The sequence below is a fragment of the Bos taurus genome, chromosome 11, assembly GCF_002263795.3.
Source record: "Bos taurus isolate L1 Dominette 01449 registration number 42190680 breed Hereford chromosome 11, ARS-UCD2.0, whole genome shotgun sequence".
Classification (NCBI taxonomy): Eukaryota; Metazoa; Chordata; class Mammalia; order Artiodactyla; family Bovidae; genus Bos; species Bos taurus.
The window spans coordinates 19,043,679-19,066,300 of NC_037338.1; the positions used below are offsets into that span (position 1 = coordinate 19,043,679).

General features: G+C 39.3%; 1 protein-coding gene across 3 annotated transcripts in view; it reads right to left on the bottom strand.

Annotated features, from left to right (window-relative positions):
• The window catches only part of FEZ2 (fasciculation and elongation protein zeta 2), a 45,168-nt gene that overhangs the window by 19,954 nt on the left and 2,592 nt on the right, over positions 1-22,622 (bottom strand). For all 3 annotated transcript variants that reach the window (XR_809638.4, NM_001205335.1, NM_001193050.2), the window contains exons 2-5: positions 20,265-20,373; positions 13,741-13,857; positions 11,239-11,380; positions 9,905-10,173 (exon numbers count right to left, since the gene is read on the bottom strand). Coding sequence is in view for 2 of the 3 variants with exons in the window: in NM_001205335.1 (NP_001192264.1) it covers positions 9,905-10,173; positions 11,239-11,380; positions 13,741-13,857; positions 20,265-20,373 (637 nt within the window). In the remaining variant the exon portion in view is untranslated. The remainder of the gene's footprint in view (positions 1-9,904; positions 10,174-11,238; positions 11,381-13,740; positions 13,858-20,264; positions 20,374-22,622) is intronic.

Below are 22,622 nucleotides of genomic sequence, written 5' to 3' on the forward strand. Positions count from 1 at the left end.
CCGTGGACAGAGAAGCCTAGCGGGCTACAGTCCACGGAGTCACAAAAGAGTCCGACATGACTAAGCACAACACAGCACAGCAATAATATCTGCTTTACAGGGTTGTTGTGAGGATTAAATACAATAGTTCATGGGAAGCACTTAGCGTGTTCAGCAAATATAAATGTTCAAAAAATGTTTGGGCTGTATTCCCCTTTAAAGGCTAGAACAATTTAGAAAAAAAAAGTGGGGGGGGGGGGGCGGCTAGAACAACATATGGGAAAAAACTCCCAAAGAGAAATAACCATACATTTCTACTTTCTTTCTACTTTTCTCCCAAACAGTAAACAAGAGTATTTCAAGTTATCCTCATATAAATAAAATAGCAACAGAAATAACCACCCTGATTATAGTCTCCAGCTTAAAAAGGACTGAAGACAACACAAAGAAAGATACTACTGTCTGGGACTGAGTCAGCCAGAAAACTTGAACAGAAACAAGTAACACTTTCAGGTAACTCAAGGTCTTTCTGAACAAGAAAAACAGCTAGACAACACCACATAAACTGAAAAGCAACACGGAATCAGATACAGCATTGTGGTCTGTTAATTCTTTTCCAGAGTCTTAAACCAGCTCATTCTCTGCACAGTATATCATCAGCTTAACTCATTTCACAGAAAGCAGGATCCAAGACAGAGAAAAACCAAACTAACCTAGAGGTCAGGAAAGTCAGACTATTCCCGCTACCAAATTTTCCTAGCTTTTCTCTTAAGCTGACACCTCACGTGACACCCAGTGGCACAGACCTCTATCAGGAAAGCCTTAAAAATCTAAATATCAAAGCTCAATAACAGGAAAAAAGTTTGGGAGAAGCAATTAGGAAATGCTTTTCACCTATTTCTGACTCTTATTCTAATCCATGCTCTAACTCCATTAATATTCTTTGTACTCAAAGTTCAGAAGAAAGTGAAATTCAAACATAATTACTGTTCTTTATAAATCACATCATTTGTAATAGTTTAAGTGACATGATTTTCAAATATTAATTTACAGTAAAGAACAGTGGTTAATTTTTTAGTTCAAATTCTCAAAATAATCAAAATACAAAAGATGAGAAAAGCATAGAATTGAAAGCAACAGTTAAATGTTGAAAAAAAAAAAAAGTAAAAATATTCAAATGATTAGTGAGCTATTACCTAAGATGTAAAAATTGATCTTGCTTGTTTTGACACTTCCTCAAATCAAATAATTTTAATGTGATTATATATCAGTTATAAATGCAAACTCTACCCAAAAATAATTTTTTAAAGATCCAAGTTAGAAAATGAGTTACACCAAAGCAGGTAAATATTTAAATAGATCTTAAATACTGAACTACTATTTTATAAATTCACTCTCAAAGCAGAAAGATGGGATATGAATAGGAGTAAATGGACTAGCAGCAATTTAACTGCTTGTATTTGAAGATCTTTTAAAATTTTTATTTAATTTCATCTTAATATGGTAATTAAGTATTGGCAAGCATTTTCAAAGCTACTAAGTTAGAGTAAAATAACCCTGGCAGATTTATGAACTCTTTTCTAATACTTCTGGATACTCTAAATATACAGTAAGTTCAGAGGTTCCTGGAATATTATGGCTTTTACTTGAATTTGTATTATGTTAACAACTATAAACCTCTCCAAGACATAAAGGGGTCAAGAGCAGAATCCTGAGAAATACATGATTCAAAAGGACATACGCACCTCAATGTTCACTGCAGCACTGTTTACAATAGCCAGGGCATGTGAGCAATGTAAATGTCCAGCAACAGAGGAATGGATAAAGAAGATGTAGTACAATGGGATGTTGCTCAGCCATTAAAAAGAATGAAATAATGCCATTTGCAACAACATGGATGGACCAGGAGCGTCATACTGACATTTAGAAATGACTTCGTTCACACGCACTGGGGTTCATACATCCTTTTGGATCACATTTATATAAATGAACTTACTTACAAAACAGAAATCAGACCCACAGAACAAGCTTATGCTTGCCAGGGCAAAGGATAGGGGGAAGGGACAGTTAGGAAGTTTAAGATGGACATGTACACACTGCTGTATTTTAAAAAATGGATAACCAACAAAGACCTATTGTATAGCTCAGGGAACTCTGCTCAATTTCCTATGGCAGCCTGGATAAGGGAGGAACTTGGGGGAGAATGGAAACATGTATATGTATGACTGAATCCCTTCACAGTTCACCTGAAACTATCACAACAGAGGATGAGATGGCTGGATGGCATCACCGACTCGATGGACCTGAGTCTCAGTGAACTCCGGGAGTTGGTGATGGACAGGGAGGCCTGGCGTGCTGCAATTCATGGGGTCGCAAAGAGTCCGACACGACTGAGCGACTGGTCTGATCTGATACTCCAATACAAAATAAAAAGTTTAAAATAAAAACGAATAGACTCCTGATTTTTACTACAGTAACTGCTAAATCATGAAAGTTCACTATTACAGTCAGATACCAAAAAACCACTGCAGAAAACAAACAGTACATAATAGTAAGATAGCAAAAACTATCTCTAGATAACATTTCTCTAGGCGATAAAGTGAAAGTGAAAGTCGCTTAGTTGTGTCCGATTCTTTGTGACCCCATAGGCTATACAGTCCATGGAATTCTCCAGGCCAGAATACTAGAATGGGTAGCAGTTCCTTTCTCCAGGGGATCTTCCCAACCCAGGGATCAAACCCAGGCCTCCCACATTGCAGGCAGATTCTTTACCAGCTAAGCCACCAGGTACCACCAAAATACAAATTTGTTCCATATCTAAAGTAATTTTTAATTCATAGGTGTGAATTATTAAAATAATAAACATGCATGACTAAGTTTCTCTCCACCCTATAATGACCTTCCATTTTATGCCTAATGCTAATTTTTAGGAATATTCTTTGCAATATATAAATGCAAAGTACTATAAAATATCAACAAACTATTGTTGAAAATGTGTTAATATTTACATTCAAGTATGTGTATAGAGCTGACTTTATCCTCTCAACTACCACTATTTAGAAAAGGAACAGAAACAGCCCTTTCCCACCTTCTCTACTACTCTGTTTAAACTATCTTTTATCACTGTGTATAAATACAGTATGTTCAACGAACTGTCAGTTTGTTTTCTGTTTTTTTTTCATTTGTCCCCCAGTCTGGAGACAACTGGTTTACCTGCTGGCTCTCTTCATTTAGTTAATGGGAAACTGGGATCAACCCAGTCAATCTTAAAGGAAAATCAACCCTGAATATTCATTGGAAGGACTGATGCTAAAGCTGAAGCTCCAATATTTTGGCCACCTGATGTGAAAAGCCGACTCACTGGAAAAGACCCTGATGCTGGGAAAGATTGAGGGCAGGAGGAGAAGGGGACGACAGAGGATGAGATGGTTGGATGGCATCACCGACTCAACAGACATGAGTTTGAGCAAACTCTGAGAAACAGAGAAGGACAGGGAAGCCTGGTGTGCTGCGGTCCCTGGGGTCACAGAGTCAGACACGACTGAACGACTGAACAACACCTGGGAATCTGATACAGCACACAGGTCTGTTATTAGGTGGGGACCCATGCCAAGTGACTTGGAGATGGACAGTATCACCATCTGTGGGCATAACTTAGGCTGCTGGAGGGGCCCTGAGAAAAGGAATAATTCAACACACTCTGAGAATAAAATAGGGCTATGTTTTATAGTAAATTTTAGTCACAACACAGTGATCTTTTATCTACACAAACTCACTTAAAAGGAGCTTACTTTTTTTTCTTCTAATTTTTAATTTTATCAAATTTTAGTCTAAATCAGGGGTTGGCAAACTTTTCCATAAAGGGCTAGATAGTAGATATTTTTGGATTTGCAGCCCACACAGTCTCTGTTACAACTATTCAACTCTCTACTTATAACACCAACGCAGTCATAGACCACATGTAAATGAAAGAACATAGGTGTGTTCCAATAAAACTTTATTAATAAAACTGGCAGAGGGTTGATTTGGCCCTCAGCCAATAGTTTGCTTTGCTAATCCCTGGGCTAAATTATCTTAGGAAATGTAAATTTTTTAAATTCCAAATTAAAAAGGAACAACAACAGAAACACAGGTCCTTGTATATTTAAAGAGCACCAAATTCAAGTAGTTATGCCAGAACAATTTCTTCTAGGCTTTATTGCCTGTATAAACTAGAAAACTTCAGAATAATCTAATAGTAGCTGTCTAAATAAAAATAAATGTTTCTTAAAGTCAGTTTTGGTCAAGATTAAATGAAAAACTAATACTGGGCATTTTTGCATGTAAAAGAGAAATAAAATAGATTGACTGATAGTCATAATACAAGCTAAGTGCGTCATACAGACAGATGGAGCAATGCATCTGTGAAAGAAAAATACACACAAAAAAGATTATCTATCATCCAAGCCCTAGCTCCTCCTCATCCTTAAGCAGTTATCTCTCCAACACCAAAAGCAATAAATTAGGGTAGTATGATTCTTTTTACAATGGAGTCACCAATTACTAGTATCTCAGAAGCTTTCAGAATAAACTTCTTTGGGATAGACTGAAGCAATTATATCGGGTTGGTCAAAGAATGTGTCTTACAGAAAACCCTGATGAACTCTTTGGATAACCCAATACATTTTTGCTGGTGGTGCCAGCAATACACTAGAACTCTCAACAGTTCCGTGCAACATGGACAACAGAAAAGATACTGTATACACTCCCATCGTCTCAGGCCTAGGCTTTGAATAAGAAACCTTACACATGACTTGTAATTGACAAACACTGGATTCCGAAGCAGGAAGAACATCCATTCTAGGCAGGCAAACACTAATGTCTTTACAATGTGAGATAACTCCAGATGACAACCACTACTAAATTAGTTTAATCTCTTAAATTACTAATGTAGAGACAGCTGGTGTACTTCAACCTGTTCTTGTACTCCTGTAAACAGCCACTGAAATTCAACGACCTGTGAATCTACTTGATAGAAGCAGAAGACTGGCCCCCGCCCCAAAAAATCCCTGACAGAACAATAATTCAAAGCACAAATCCAAATCCTCTGAGATTCCATCCTCTTTATTGTGAAGTTTCAATTTAACAAATGTGTATTGACAAATTAGGTGCAATGCTGGGGAAACAATGTGAGTGAATCCTCGCAAAGACTGCACTCCTTCCTAAGGAGAGACTTAAGCAACTGATCACCACAGAGTATGGTACTAAGACAGCAGGAGTATGTGTACCCTCAGCTCAAATGTGACACAACAGGCAACTCACAAAGAATACAAACAGTCAATAAAGCAAACCATTATCTGCCTACTGGATCAGTATATATAAGAAGAATAATAACCATCATCCGTTGGGGGTTTGGGGAAATGGCCACTCGATTTATGCTGTTACTGGATAACATTTATGTAGGACACTTTGAAAAGATGGTTGCTTAAAACTGTATTTTTGACCTAAAAATCCCACTGGTTTTGGTGAATGGGGAGACTATAGTTTCACTACAGTCAAAAGAAATATATAAGGAATAAATTCACCTTCAGGAAAAATGGTGAGTTCAGTCTGATAAGATAAATTCCTGATACCCACAAGATATTCAGGGAGAAATGTCTAGTAAACAGCTGGACATATAACTAGCATTTACTCAGGATATATGCTACTCTTATACACATCATAATTTCACTTAATCCCTCCAAAATTCAAAGGGGTATGTACCCAGGGGCAGGATCAGGATTCAATCAGAGCTCTTAACCCAAAGTTCTTAATCAATATGCTATTCAGCCTCAATGTGTTTGGCACCTGGCAGAAAGATCCAAGGAAGAAATACAGATTTGCAAAAAAAAAATTTTTTTTTTTTTTTTTTGTTTTTACTATTTATTCATCAGAAATTTATTGAGGACCTAATGTGGGACATAGGAATAAGTTAGATAAAGTTACATTTTCTATCCACAGGGAACCATAACGGAGACAGACATGAAAACAAAAAATTACAATATGGCATCATGGTACTAACAGCAACAGTTAAGAGAAATAATACTAACCCCAGAAGGAGAGGACTGTCAATTTTGCATTGGAATAAGAGTCATCAAGAAAAGGTCTAAGAAAGGAAGATAATGCCTGACCATTATTTTGAATAATGAGTTAAAAAAAAAAGAGAGAGAGAAGAAAAGAAATCTCCCAAGAGGACAGTGGAAGCAGGAAAGGAAGGAAGGTCACACCAGAAAAAGGCAGTAGCGTAAATGGTCACGCCACAGCCCAACACAACATAGTCAGTTCAAAGAAATGCACGCGCGCCACCAAACCCACTACCAGTGCCCTTCAACCATTCCGATCGCTACTCCCCACTCCTGGTTTTCTAGATGCTGAATAGGATAAAGGAAATAAAGTCTCTGACTCTATTAATCGACACTCTAGAATTGATGCTTTTGAACTGAGGTGTTGGAGAAGATTCTTGAGAGTCCCTTGGACTGCAAGGAGATCAAACCAGTTCATCCTAAAGGAAATCAACCCTAAATATTCACTGGAAGAACTGATGCTGAAACTTAAGCTCCAATACTTTGGCCTCCTGATGCAAAGAACTGACTCACTGGAAAAGACCCTGATGCTGGGAAAGATTGAAGGCAAGAGGTGAAGGGGACAACAGAGGATGAGATGGTTGGATGGCATCACCAACTCGATGGACATGAGTTTGAGCAAGCTTCGGGAGTTGCAGATGGACAGGGAAGGCTGGTGTGCCGCAGTCCATAGCGTTGCAAAGAGTCGGACACGACTGAGCAACTGAACTGAACTGACTTAAGTCTCATTAGCCAAGGAGAAGATGTACTCTTCCAACATCCCCTCCTAACAGAGAGCTGAAGAGGGGCAGGACAACCTGCCCAGCCCACCAGAAGAAGCAAGTGACAAGGTGACTACCACATTGGAAACAGCTCCCCACAGCATTGCTAGCAACTGCCTCAACCAAGCTTTTCCTTTTCTTGATGGAATTTGTTACGACCTGAAGTTACAATGTCTAGTCACACTTTTCTTTGTTCAGTGCCTGTCTCCCTTGTTAGAATATAATCTCCAAGAGGCCAGAGGCCTTACCTGTTTTATTCACCACTGTATCTTCAACAGTGCCTGGCACAAGAAAGATACTCTGCAAATGTTTACTGAATGAATACTTTTATCTTATCCAACATGTAACAGATTAACTTTAAAAACTAAATCAACATTTTCACTTTCAGAAGATACTCAGAAATTTATTTAATATTTATGAATAGCTTCTCTAAGCCCACTAATTTTTTTTCACTGTAGCAAATGTTTCAAACAAAGTATGCGTCCAAAATGAAAACCTAAACTCTGCTCTATTCACACTCATATTTTATTACAGTCTCTCTGTACCAAAAGGAAACAAGTTGGCAATTATGGATAAAGTACTACAAATTGATGCTCTGTTTCAATGAAATGTGCTTAAGGGAATAATGAAGAAGTCCAAGTCTTTGATAGATATAAAACATATCTAAGGTAAAAAGAAAAAAAGTGACCAATGTTATTAGAAAACAAGTAATGCATGATATCTACAATAGGGTCACCAATCCTTGGTGAGTCAGTCGGTAAAGAATCCATCTCCATTGCCAGAGACTGCCTGAAATGCAAGAGATGCAGCTCGATCCCTGGATCAGGAAGATCCCCTAGAGAAGGAAATGACAATCCACTCCAGGGAAATATAACTTGCTAGGGAAATCCCATGGACAGAGGAACTACAGTCCATGGGGCCACAAAAGAGCTGGACACGAACGAGCAACTAAACCACCAAATGTGATAGCCAATCCAGAGATCAGGCCTTGCCAAAACTGCATGTTATATAAAAGGCCTGGAAAGGCAGTATCTTGGAATCTGTTTCGCCACTGGCCATTTCACTTTAAAGTTCCTTTGAGCCACCGATCACTATTTTCAGAATCCTTGATAGGTTTCAGGCTCCTTGTGTCACAAATGGAATGGCTCTTCGCCATCCTTTTAAGCTTCATGATGATGGTGGGAACTAGTGCCACGAGCTTAGTGATGCCATTATTAGCCTAATTAAAGGTTTTGACACAAATAGCAGATCAGGACTCAAGAAGCAACTTCACATGTCCAAATATTGTGGGGGAAAAAAAATTTACTGTTCCTATGAATCTATTTCAAGGCTAATAAAAGTTCAAATAAGACCTAAACGTTGCCTTGTCAAATCCATTTCTCAACATAAATACCATGTAAAATCACACAATGAATCCACTCAAACCCTTTTTAAATGGGAGTTAGAAAAAGAAGCATTTAAACTACTCTAGGGATACATTTATTTTCCTCACCTAAGTGTTAACACAAATAAATGGAGGAATTACATGTAACCCCTAAAAGTAGATAGGCAGAAATTACCAACCACGCTATGACTTTTTAACTAAGCATTTTATTTAATCACACCTGCATAAAAGGACAATTTAAAGGGTATAATTTTAATTTGAGATATAAAATACTGTTCCTAATTAAAGCAAACTTTATCCAGGGCTGTATACTCAAACAGATGTTTTGGTTTGGGGAATGTATGGGTGAGGATTTTTTGTTTGGTGGGTGCTGTTTTCTTCAGAGTTGTCGCTAGAAGTCACTAAACACTTTAACCAATACCACCATTTCTAAAAAATATTTTGCTCCACATATCTGGCAACTTTTGCAAAGTCTGTTTATAAACTATGTCCTTTCAGTGTACAAACAACATTAAACCAAGAAAATGTGCATATACTCTTGGGCCAAAGACAATATAATGAATGGACTAAATAGTAAGATTCTTTTTGGTTTGTATTACCTCTCATTGGTAGTTCCACATCCCAGAACTGCCATGCTCTTTCCTGGATTCTATCAGAGTCTGATCAATGAGATCTATTTCTCTGATAAGCAGTCTTTAGAAAGAATAAATCAGACTTAGTCAAAGACAGAATTTTTATAACTCAAGATGTAACGGCCAGTTTGATGTAATTTGCATTATCATGTTTTCACTATCATGAATTTAAAAGGTACAATCCATTTAGAAAATGAATCCCTTTGCCCAACCATTCAAGTTTAAAACAAAGCCAACACTTCTTCACATAGAAACATAAAGGTGGCAAGATACAAGGTCTCAACTTATCAAAGAAAAATGAAATGTCCACAAGACCAACAGGAAATGTATCTCAAACACTTAATAGTTAAGGTTCATAATGAAGTTTAATCAAGTGAAATTAACAGCACCACTTATGAAAAATGAAAAGCAGAAAACAAAAAGCTTTGTACCAAAAGTCAAAGATTCAAATACCCTCGAGTTGTTTTCACCAGTCACTAATAGTCTAGTCTGCCAAATACTGGGCCAAATGGTTAATGTCGTGGAACTGCCTGTAACAGCCTCTCATTCCAACTTCACTCATCAATCAGGAGAAAACGATTTAAATGCCAACCTCCGCTTTTAGGCTCCGTATACTTCAACTACCTCTAAAAGCACCCCATTTCTTACTATATCTCACAAGGGCTAAGCAAAAACAAGAGAGCAGTATCATTCAGTTGCCCACCAGCCAAATATAAATAGCCTCTGTTAACATTTTGAGGTACTGAAATGGTCACCTGCTAAAGCTTTTCCTTCAGACATTCTCTTTTATTCTCCCTCTCTTCCTTCTCTTTACCTCCCTCCTAAACATTTCAGCACTGAGTTGTCCAGATAACCATCATACCCTCACCCCAAGAAAACACCTCTCGGAAGGAGGGAGTACACTGGCAGTCTTGAACACGAGCCTTCAGCTCTCTGGGGAAGACCCCGCGCACGCCCTGCTCCTGCACACGTGGGTCCTGCCCGCCTCTGCTGGCCTCACGGAAGCCGCTTCCAGCGTGTTCGTGTCACCCACACAACACCACTTACTGTGCCGGGCATGTGGCTTCTCTCGTTCTTCCCGTTCTGAGAGCTGCCGTTCTTGAGTTTCTTTTTCTTTTTGGCTGTTTCTTTGTGCTCTTTCTGTTTGTTTTGTACTTCGATGAGAACAGAAATAAAGCTGTTCTTCACTTCTTTCTCAAACTCCAGTTCGTCTCGCAGGGCCAGCTGCTGCACCAGCTCTTCTGAGTACTCCTTGATGGCCGTCTCAATTTCCTCCAGCAGCTCATTTAATTCAGATACTGACAGCCTTTTCACTCCTGTGACCGAAAAGCAAAGCAGAGCGGACACGAAGACCAAAATGTTTCAAGGCAGCACAGTAAAGTGTTTCTTGCCAAAGAGCAAAAACATCATATTCTGAGCAATTAAACGGTTTGTGGTGGTCTCAGACTCCTGGTGGGCAGGTCTGAGTAGAGGGAGGTGGGGAAAGTTACTTCTCAAATGGCTGAGAAGAAAAGTATAACAAAATTTTTTACTTGTCTAAAATCAATGGTTCCATGAACAGTACTTCAGTCAAGACTTAATAAGCTTGTGCAAGGAAAAGAACACGAAAGCAGAGAGAGAGTACAGGAAATCACTGTACTGAAAAGAAATCACAGGCCATTGAGCAGGGTTCTGGGGTGCTTCTGAAGAGACAAAAAGTCCAACTGAAAGAATTAAGCTAAATACATTCTTAAACATACATGCCCCAGTGTGTGAATCTTACTGAGAATTGGGAAGATGAAGGGCAGAAGATTTCCCGAAGACCCTTTTCAGGTTTTTCTCAGCACTTCCCTTTATTCTCAGGAAATAGTAGAGAAATAGGACATTGTTGAAGCCCTACCCCCCAGCACCTCAGAATATGACTGTATTTGGAGACTGCATTTTGAAAGAGATAATGAAGTTAAAATTAAGCCATTAGGGTTGGCCCTAATCCAATGTGACTGATGCCCTTAAAAATGAGAAGATGAGGACACAGATACACCACAGGAAAGTCCACGTGAGGACAGAGGAAGAGGCCTCAGAAGAAATCAGATCTGCTAACACCTCAGTCTCAGACTTCTAGCCTCCAGAACTAGCAAGAAGCAGATTTCTGTGGTTTAAGCCACCCAGCCTGTGGTATTTTGCTACAGCAGCCCAAGCGGACAAATACAGGATTCAAAAGTAAATATGACACAGTCCCTAAGCAAAGATAAACAAATGCCCTGAGTACCACCGGAGGGGAGTGAGGAGGGCAAGAGTATGCAACCCAGCCTGTGAGGACCAGAGGTTCCTGAAGGTGGTCACACTCTACAGCTGAGGTACACGAAAGCACAGACAGCACCAACGTAAGTAAGGTTTCTTACTCTCTTCATAACTGCTTGTGCTAGACCTCTTCAGAGTTTGAATTTCCTGGGAAAGCATTGAAAGCCGATCTGACTGGGTAGGCGTTTCATCGTCTTCTGGGTCTGGTGATTCCTGCATCATTTCTTCAATTTCTTCAATCACCTTCCAAAATATACAAACCACTGTTAGTCAAACACACACAGGTAAAACAGTCCATCTGTAACACGATGCTCAACTGCAGCAACCAGAGTAGAAGTCCCCTAATTCTATATTAACCAGCAGTGCGCAGGAGTCGGTTGTCTGAATAATCAAAGGTTTGTAAGAGTACACCAGGTTTATCAAAAAAAAAATTACAATATACTAAACACAAAAGTAAACAGCACATGATTTAAGACACTCATCACATATCAGTTGGCCCTATCAGATCTTGGAATCTCTGAGTTGCTGCTAAGAATACATGCATAGGACTTCCCTGGTGGTTCTGTGGTTAAGAATCCACCTGCCAATGCAGGGGACATGTGTTCAATCCCTGGTCTGGGAAGATCCCATATGATGAGGGGCAACAAAGCCCATGCACCACCACTACTGAGCCTGAGCTCCAGAGTCTGATCCACAACAAGAGAAGTTAACACAACGAGAAGCCCGAGTGCCACAACTTGAGAGTAACCCCCACTCACCGCAGCTAGAGAAGGTCAGCACACAGCAAGGAAGACCCAGAGCAACCATGAATAAATAAATATTAAACACACACACACACGCATAATCTACTTGAGACGTGCCAGAACTGGATCACAGTTACAGTTAAAGCAAGTGACAGAGAATTTACCGTATGCCACATTCAAGTACTCAATCTAAAGCTATTTAATAAAATTGACACAAAATTTACAAAATACAACAGTGTAAAAACCTTTACACATAAAGCAAGAAATTTTTGCTTTGGCAGGAAAGTTTTCCTTTAACAACAGAAAAAGAATTTCATATATTAATTCAAGGGGAGATAGAGGGATATCTAGGGACTTCTCTGATGGTCTAGTGGTTAGGACTCCATGCTTCCACTGCAAGGGGCAAGGGTTTGATCCCTGGTGGAGGAGCTAAGATCCTGCATGCCACGTGGCCAAAACAAATGTTTGCCAATATAAAAGAAAAAAAACAAACTTATGGTTACCAAGGGGAAGGGGAGGTAGGATAAATTGGTAGTATGGAATTAACATATGCACACTATCATATATATAAACAAGATAAAGATTCACTGTTCAGCACAGGGAACTACATTCAATATATTATTATATATTATAATATATATACACTATAATAGGTTATAACAAATCTAAACAATAAAGATATATACATACATTATGTATAAACAAATCTGTTGTTACAAATCTGTTTATACTTTGCTGTATATCTAAAACTAGCACAATATTGTAAATCAACTAGACTTCAATAAAAATAAATTTCAAAAAAAATAGACCTAAGAGTTTTAAAAAAACTATTAGGGAAAAAATACAATATGAAGCAAGTTTAACCTTTTAGGACGAAGGAAAAATAGAAGCAAACCTGAAGGAGTGGGGATTACACTAATTCAGTAAGAAGAGTTTCCAAAATAGGCATTTTTAAACACAAAAACAAGACACTGAAAGAGGCAAAGAATCTGTTTCTGTCCGTCAAAAGCAGGGATAGCTCGGTTTTCAGGCACAGAACCGAGAAGGCGACGCACTCTGGGGGTCACGCCTCTCCCCAGAGTATCAGGGTCTTCCTGCACTCAGTCGTCTAACTTACTATCCTGCTTTTTAAGCACTCTCTTCAAACCTAGGATGATCCAACCACAAATATGATGGAGCATCAAGATGACACATTTTTAACGTACCCCTATCATACGTCTCTTTACTGACCTCATCTTTCCAACCTAAAAATACAGAATTCAGTTTCAGTAGCCGTGGAACATGATTTCAGGAAGAAGTTCATGCACCACAGTTTGACAATACAGCAGAAGTGGGAAGAGTATTCAGAAAATGAGAAAGCTGATTCAACAGGTTTTAAATGAATACAGGGTTGACATTATTAGAGCATTCCACAGGAATAATGCTCACTTCTTTCCTGGGTATACAATAAGGACTTCTAGTAAGGTGCTAATGACTTCTTCATAGGTTTTAGAGAAACTAGGTAATTTCTGCACAGATATAGTTTTCCCATGTCTGCTCAAATATAAAGAAAGAGGAAAAATTATAGTATTTTTTCTGATTCCAGTGGAAGCAACAGCCTTCTTTTAAAGTAACCTGCTATACTGTTTTAACAGTGCTTATCTTGGAAAACTGCATATATTGAAAGATGTTCCCAACAAACATAATCCATCTGCTTCAGATTACATATACTTTCTTCTTTCCTCAGAAGCTGTTAAGCCTCTATTACCAGAAAACACAGGGAAAAGTCAGTTCCAACAACCCGTCACTTAATGGCCACACTAAGAAATGGCTTTGCAGCCGAGGTTCCCTTTCCTTAATGGAGGGGACTCTCCTTTGTACCTGGTCTGCAGTGAAGAGGGGCTCGTCGTTAACGCAGGAGACGATGATTGAATGCATATCCAGCTGTTCTCTCAGCTCCTCATCATCTGAGGTATCAAAGAGCAAGCCGTCACTCATCTAAAGACAAAAACGAGCCACTGTTAAAAGAAGGGCCTCTGAAAACAAAGTCAAAGTGTCTGGGTCCAGAGGGCTGCCAAGGGAGCATCTGCTGAGAGGTTCAAAAGGCAGAGCTCGTTACAGTTACTCTGTACCAGGCAGTATGCGAGGTACATTGCACAGCCACCTCGGACAGAAAGGAGAGGAATGCAGAATAAACATGAAATTGCTAGGGGGCTGCACACATTCCCTTTTGCCCAAACGGACATATACTTCGTTGCTTATTTCATGGGGAAGAGGGTCCAGGAAGTACGAAAACATCTGGTATTCTACAGCAATTTGTAGGGAATTATAGCAAACGGGGGTGGGGGGACAGACAGGGTTAGCAGCAAATGTTATTTAATTAATGATCTAATAGGAAGATCGGTATATGTCAAAATTCCACAGAAAACAAAGTGTGTTACTTGCAGGCTAACTTCTAATACAGTGAAAGATAAGCAATCAAATTCTTGGCAGAAGGGAACTGTCTACAAGGGTTATACTTAGCCCTTCCAGCAGAACCCTCTCTTCTTCCAAAAAAGTTTCCAGCTTCCAAAAATATCTTTAACTCTATCCTGGAGATTTTCCCTTTGCCTCACTACCATTTTTCTCCCCACTCTATGCCCCAGGATACTGACCTTTACGGACTACATCAAAGGATACCCTTGGCTTTCAATTCCCTAGTGGCCTAACACACTAGCAGATACTAGGAGGAGCTGGAAGGTGGGGCAGGGGTCGGGGGAGAAGTCTGGGCATGTATTCCGCTGTCTGTCCCCACCAAACTCCAAAGGCTGCGGCACCTGTCGAGCTGATCTCACCTGCATGGCTACTCTCCACAGGTCCCGGTAGCCCCTCCTGACCTCTCTTCATGCCTAAGGCTCATGCTAAAGGGCTGCTTGCTGTTGGCATCCCCAGGGTATCTGACCATATCTAGCTCATTCAGTGTCCTCTACCCTCCCACACCAATTATCAACACTCCCTATAATAATGGCCTCGAGTTTACTAACTGTAAAGGCCAAACGTGGAAAACCCAGCAGCTTAAAATGGACAAGCGATCATCTATCTATCATGAATCCATCATGACATGACCATTCAGACGATGAATAAAACTGAAATTAGAACTCTATTTGTCAGAAGCAGTGGAAACTGAGTTCTCAGAGAACAGATGGGCAAGGAATTATGTAAGAGGCAATCGTGTATTTTTTATTTTATTATTTATTTTTGGCTACCCTGGGTCTTCATGGCTGCACACGGGCTTTCTCTAGTTGCAACGAGCAGGGACTACTCTCTAGCTGTGGTGGGCGGGCTTCTCATTGCAGTGGCTTCTCACTGCAGTGGCTTCTCTTGTCACAGAGCACAAGCTCTAGACAGAGGGCTCCCACAGTTGTGGAGAATGGGCTCAGCTGGTCCACAGCATGTGGAATCTTCCCAGACCAGGGATCAAACCTGTGGCCACTGCATTGGCAGGCAGATTCTTAACCACTGGACCACCAGGGAAGTCCACAGTCATGTATTTCTAACAGATAGTATATAATTTAAAACGATAGTATTTTACTTGGGAAAATTATTTATATATATATATACACACACATAAGTATAATACATAAGTATTATATATATATATACACACACACATATATGCATATATATATAATTGTATATATATGTGTATATATATAAAATTGAAGACACAATTGGATGGATGTAGGTCTCTACTACCTTGGTAGTTTCTCACAGGTCTCACATTTAATGGCCAACACAAACCACAGAGTAAAAAAAAACCTGCAGGTGAGAAATACAAGGAAAAAAAACACCAGTGTGCTGCCTCTCATCACATTAGGCTGGGGAAGGAGCCACAGCGGCCCTCCCGCTCTGTCTGCCACCACATACAGCAAGGACATGCTGCACTGCAGTGATGACACCCTCGTTGGCTTTCACACTGAACCATCAGGCTGGGAAGTTCTCGAACAATTTACCTCTCATGTAACCTTTCTCAGAAAGCTACTCCAGAACGTGCTCCATTAGGAGCAGGAGGAAAACCAAAAAGGAAGCAGACACTGGATCTAACCCAAGAAAGAGGTGAAGGGGATTCTTGTAACGACAGTGAAGTAAAGATCCCAGAATGATGGCTATAGAGCTAAACTAGACAGTAACCGATTCAGATTAGAATTGTTACTGCAGAAGGAAACAAGAAAAACACAGGAGAAAGAAAAGAGAGACTGAGAGGTTGCCCAGTGTGTTTCATTTACTAAAGTGAGCTTTATGGCTCTGCTGCTACTGCTGCTAAGTCGCTTCAGTCGTGTCCGATTCTGTGCGACCCCAGAGACAGCAGCCCACCAGGCTTCCCCGTCCCTGGGATTCTCCAGGCAAGAACACTGGAGTGGGTTGCCATTTCCTTCTCCAATGCATGAAAGTGAAAAGTGAAAGTGAAGTTGCTCAGTCATGTCCGACTCTTAGCGACCCCATGAACTGGAGCCTACCAGGCTCCTCCGTCCATGGGATTTTCCAGGCAAGAGTACTGGAGTGGGGTGCCATTGCCTTCTCCATGAATTAGTGAGCTAATGATAACCTAAATTAACCACAAAAAGGCAATTATTATGACCCGAAGGAAAAAAATTACAAGAGGAAACGCCATCATAAAATGTACTTAAATGTGAACTTTAAATAGTCAATACAAATGATGAAGATGCAACGCAATATTTTGACATAATTATATTGAGAAGATGAGGGAAAACCAAAGTTTTTGTGAGGATTATGGGTGGAGGGAGGGACGACTCTGAGACTGCTAAACCCTCATCCTCTGGGTTGAAAGTCAATGGATAAAGTCTAAAGTTGAAGAATAAAATTAAGTAACATGACAGGAGAATGTTATCTGCTAGAAGAAACAGTTGAAGTAGCTGAAAGTGGCTGCTACTGGTAAGTGGAAATCAAGGATAAGGTAAGTAGGGGAGAGACTGCTTTTTCATGTTAAGTTCTGTAGCTTTAGTTTACTTTTTTAAACTAAGTTATCCTGTTAATAAGAAAGGAGAAAGGTCAAGAGATCTGGCTCTTGATGAGAGAGGATGTTTAATTTCAAGATTGTAGAAGGAGAGATGAAACGGGCCACATAAGGATGTACGATGATGCAGAATAAACCTAAGAATTACATTCACTGATCCTAAAGTTTCAACACTCTCCTCCCCTCAAATCACAGTTCTGTGCTGTAACTCGAGAACCATAGTTCTGTCTTATTTTTTCCCCTTAAGAGACAATAGAAAGTTTTTAAATTAGTCCTAAAGAACACATTATTATCTTCTATTTCTACTCTTGAATATACAAAGATGCATTAAACAAAGTCCCTGTTTCTAAAGAAACACACATGGTAGGAGGAAGAATATGGCTCAGGAGATATTCCTAAGGCAAAACAATTTAGAAGCATTCTATCACATAAGCAGGATCAAGAACGGCACTGGATTTAGAACAGGTTTGCAGCTACTGCCAAAATACATGAGTGATACCAATAAGCCATTAGAATAAATTTCCATGACAACAGAAATAATAATCCCAGACCATCTTTCCAGAGAGGGAGCCAAGCCCATTCCCCACAGAGATGGCATATGCTAAGGGCTGGAATCCCTTTCAGGCTTTGAAAACTAACCTTGGCTGTCATGGGCCTCATTCTTCACGCTCCCGTTAGGCATCGATGTGCCTTCTCTTTGCCAAGCATTCCCATCACTCCTCTCTGTGCCACGTTTAGATACAGAGCCGTGGTTCTGTTTCCCTGTACGAAACAGAAGCTGCCTCAAATGGAAAAAATGTGCCCCTGTAAGAATTTGGAACATACCAGTTGCCTTCCTCTAGAAAAGACCTATCACATTTAGAAGTGTCCCATCTTGAACATCAATTTAAAAAAAAATTAAAAACTGAAATCTAGGGAGCTGTAGTTTCCTGTTTGTCTCATCCTAATGCAAAAGAAATCTCTTTCCCCTTTGTCAAAAAAAAAAAATTCATACAGACTCTGTTTTACAGTTGAAATAATCTAAAGAATGGCTTCAAAAGATAAATTTTGCATAACTCAGTAATGGAAATAATAGAGCACACAGTTGGCAACTTCCCAGGTTACAAACATTAATTACATGCTACCTAATAGAATAACATGGTTGCTTCCTACATAGTTCCTTGCTGTGCATTTGTTCTTCAGGAAATTAATATGTGCTACTCATTCCCAAGAACTAGACTTCTCATCTTAGTTGTATTCATCACCTGCATAATCATATGAAGATAGATGTTAAGACTTCCCTGGTGGTACAATGGTTAAGAATCCGATTGCCAATGCAGAAGACACAGGTTCAATCCTTGGTCAGGGATGATCCGACATGCCATGGGGCAACTAAGCTGTCAGCAACAAAGACCCAGTGCAGACAAAAAGTAATACAATTAATTTTTAAAAAAGATACTCAGATGTGAGATGATCATTTGTCCATTTTAACCTGCTGAGTTCTCCAGGTGAGCTTTTACAATGAGCATGAGTACTAAACTCCAGGTCACTACTAATCACTATCTTTGCTTATACCATTGCTCTGGTATTGAAAACAGTCAAAAGGCAGATAAAGGGAGTGACATCCCAAGAGGTAACCAAAGAACAATATTCAGTAAAACTGGATTAGAGTGTCCTGTTCATGTGACTAAAGTACTTCTCTTTGAAACTATGAAAAGATCTCCTCTACCATTTTTTATTATGTCAAACAAAGTACTCATTGCCTGGCTATTGTGGATTCAGCACTATGTTAAGTAACATAGAAAACAGTTTTAAAAACTTTCCACCATGGTCTCTGACCCTATAGTCTTACTGATGAGATTATTCGTTTGTTCACTCAACAAACACTTGTCTTAGTTCTCACCATGTGCCAGGCACCGTGATAGCTACTGAGAAGACACATGCAAAGATATCGACCAGGAAGTTACAATCTAATGACAGATCCACAAACATAATTAAGAGACACCAATGATGATTTAAGACACAGATCAAGTGCTGTGAGGACCAGAACCCAGGAGACTTGGGGGTCAAACTCTGTGGGACATGTAAGTCCTTTACAATTTTCACACCCTGACAAGTGTGACCGATTCCCACAGAGAGGAGTGCATTTTCCTTCCTTGCTGGGATTTAGTCTGTGGCTGAATGACCATCTGTCAGAGACGCTGTAAACGGGGATTCCCCCCAAGTGAGAGGTTGGATTAAGTGTCCTTTAAAGTCTCTTCCAACTCTAAAATTATATAATTCCATGAGATCAGCAAAGGCTAAAACAGTAATAGGGAGCTTCACAGAGGAAGGGAAACTTGAACTAAGCCCAGAATGATAGCTAAGATCCAAATAAACAGAAGACAGAGGATAAGATATTTTGCTTCATTCCTGCCCCCAAATGTATGTCAGGTCAGCCTGCAAAACAGCTTAAGGAGATTAATAACTGGAACAAATAAATCCTGTATGTACTAGAATACAAAGAAATATAGTCAGAATCCTATATTTTACTAGAAAATAGTAGGCAGCAAGCTTTTCTGAATCACACTTTTAAGAAATTCGTTTCAGAAAACATTAACAATACTATTTAAAATACAATCCTACTGCATTATACTCCCAGAAATTACACAAATACACTTAATGAAATATAGAACATGCCAAAAGAGCTGGCATGAGTTCACACTGCTATTTGATGAAGAATTTAAATAGTCCAGCCCTGAAACTTCCATTTGGCCTCCTTTCTCGTCAGTGTTAAACCACACCGTGATTTTCCACTTAAAGCGATTCTCTTCCCTTTTCTGTCCCCTTTGCTGTTCTTCTACCTGTGCTCACACGCCTTACTCAAGGTGTCTTCACTTTACAATTCCAAGACATACATAGCAGCCTCCAACAGTCAGCCAAGAACACATCAAAAAGCCAAGAACACATCAAAAAGCCAAGACTTGAATGAAATGTCTTTTAAAGGTTCTCCAATATTCAAACATGTTACATCCAGCATCAAATTCATCAGAAAGTTAACTCTCTGTAGACACTCCAGAATCCTCCATATATTAAATCAAAGCCTAAGGTTCTTACCGAGCATTCTCAACGTATCAAAGTTATGTTATTTAAGCTAGAAAAAAAAAAAATGCTGATCATTGCTGTTCATACACAGGTGATGAAAATTTACATAAACATAAAAAAGGTGAGTTTGTGCTAGGGAAGAACTGGAGGGAAATGTTAGTAAGCGGACAGTAGCAAAAACCAAGATGGCAACAGAAGACCACTTCACTTGCCATAAGCTTGGAAATAAGAAGCAAATCAATGAACTGTGGTTAGATAGAAACACTAATTTTTAGTTCCATTATCAGAATCAGTTATTCAGAAACTATTGGTGCAAATCCTAACTTACCCCTTTTTCTGAGAGATTCAGAGTAAGCAAATGCAAGGTCCTAGTATGGGATGACTTCCAGTCTACAGGCATTACATTTCCGTAATTATCTGTCAGGGCATTCCAAATCCTTAAAAAAAAAAAAACTACAATCAATGAAAGTTAACATTCTGTCTATCATTATTAAACAGATATCTAGTACTACAGTGAGAGAACAAAAAATATCACAGCAAAAGAAAAAAAAAAAAAAATAGGAGGCCTACTGTTTCTCAGAAAAGCATGAACAAACCAGAGCCTCCTGAATAAGACTAAAGGAAAACCCAACCATTGGGCTGACAAGTCCTGAGGGAAGATGACATGGAGCAGAAAACTCACAAAGTCAGCAGCTACCATTCCCACTGTCTTGCGTGCCAGGTATTACCTAAACCGTTTACACACATTCTAAGCAATTCACTTACATTAGCTCACTCAGCCCTCAAAAAGAGTACCATGAAGACCCATTATTATCCCCATTTTACAGATTAGGAAACTAAACCACAAGTCAAAACAGGTAGTAAATACACTGTGCTTTATAATTACTTTTCTTTTGTAACTTCCAAACATACAGACTATTCCACAGAGTGAATAATCTCTTTAACCAATGAGAAAGAATTGCCAGGAGAAGGTCAGCCTCAATATGAGACTAGGGCTTAATATCTAATTGATAGTGTAAGACTAAGATAAGATGAAAAGGGAAAGAAAGGGAGTTCACAATATAATACATAGATTCTACCCAATGCAATTACCCTTCCTTATTAACAAACAGAATTTTGAGAAGGCAATAGAGTAAAATGAAAAGAGCACTTGACTAAATTCAGAAAACAGACTCTTGTCTCCATTCGTCTTCAATCAGTCTCTGACCATGTACTTTAACTTCTGCAGGCGTTAGCTGCTCTTTTTAAAACAGGAAGCTTGGATAAGGATGGCTGACATTTCTTCCAGCTCTAACTCAAAGCATTCATTCAAATTAGTTATATTGATGAAACCTCCAAACCATACCAAAATAAGGACTGCAAACCAATTTCATGTCCAAAATTCAGTTTCAATCCCAAAGTAATAACAACCTTTTTTTCAAAAGGCATTATATGAAAAAAGAGTTCAGAAATATAAATGAAATTAAATTTAATTAGTGTAAGTAAAGTTAAACATTACACAAATAAGCTATTTAATGGTCAGAGATACACACATACAATTCATTTAAAAAAAAAAAGCTAATATTTTTAACAAGTATCTAATTGTAAATAAGCCACTAAAAAATTGGGTGGGTTTTTTTCTAAGTGTGTAAGATACCAGGATACAAAAATAAGACCACCGGGATTATAAAAATAAGAATGCAAGCTTCAAAACAGAGAAACAACACACTGATTTAATGAACTGGAATTTGTCTAAAAGAGAAGCAACGGGACCACAACGGCCAAAACCAGCCAATCCCCACGTGACATTTGGCTGCTGAATGCATATGAGCCTCCATGAGTATGTGAACACAAACAGCTCGAGAACACTGGCTCATTTACCCCGAAAATCTCTCGTATGCACGGTTCATTCCTATCCTCCTCTCTGCTGGAATCCTCATTTCCTCTAATGCCAACATGCTCAAATTGGAAACACTCCGGGTTGCTAAACTTGCTGGCCCACCTTGTCCTGGGTAGAAGATTTTCAAATACTAAATGACTGACCATACACTGAACCCTGGTCAGGAACCACTAGGATACTCTAGTAGGTGAAGACAGTCCAGAGTTTTTGAGGTTTGTTTTGTCTGTTGTTCCTTCTTAATTGAGGCCATAATAAAAGGACAAGTGGAGCGGAAGATTTCATGTAGAATAATTGACTGTGGGTGAATTTGATCTCCCAAGAAAATGAAGGACAAGTCACAGTCCTCTATCTTCACCAAGGCCAGAACATTTGTGGTTGAAAGGACACAAGGCCGGACTAACTGAAAGATTTCTAGAATACTCCAATCAAGACAGGAACTGCCTTCGTCCTATCATAAAGCATTACAGCCAATCAACAACTAGCAGGGCGGCTCTTTTCCAAAGGAGGTCAAAGTCTCACTGACATTCAATCCCTCACTAGACCCTTCTCAAGTAAAACTTCAGCCAATAAGCACAATCTGTATGTAACCAAAACTAAAACTGGGACTCAGAAAAGAATAAAGTGCTCTAAGGAAGGGCCCTATCTGAGTGAAAGAATTCTCAACTCTCTCTAGGTAAAGGAACAGGAATGAACTCCATCAAGCAATGGAGAGCATGTTTATGCAACAGAACAGGGACCATGAGAGTGGCAGGCAACTCCTGCTTAGAAAAGATTGATTTCTTATGCATTCCCAAATCAAGCAACATG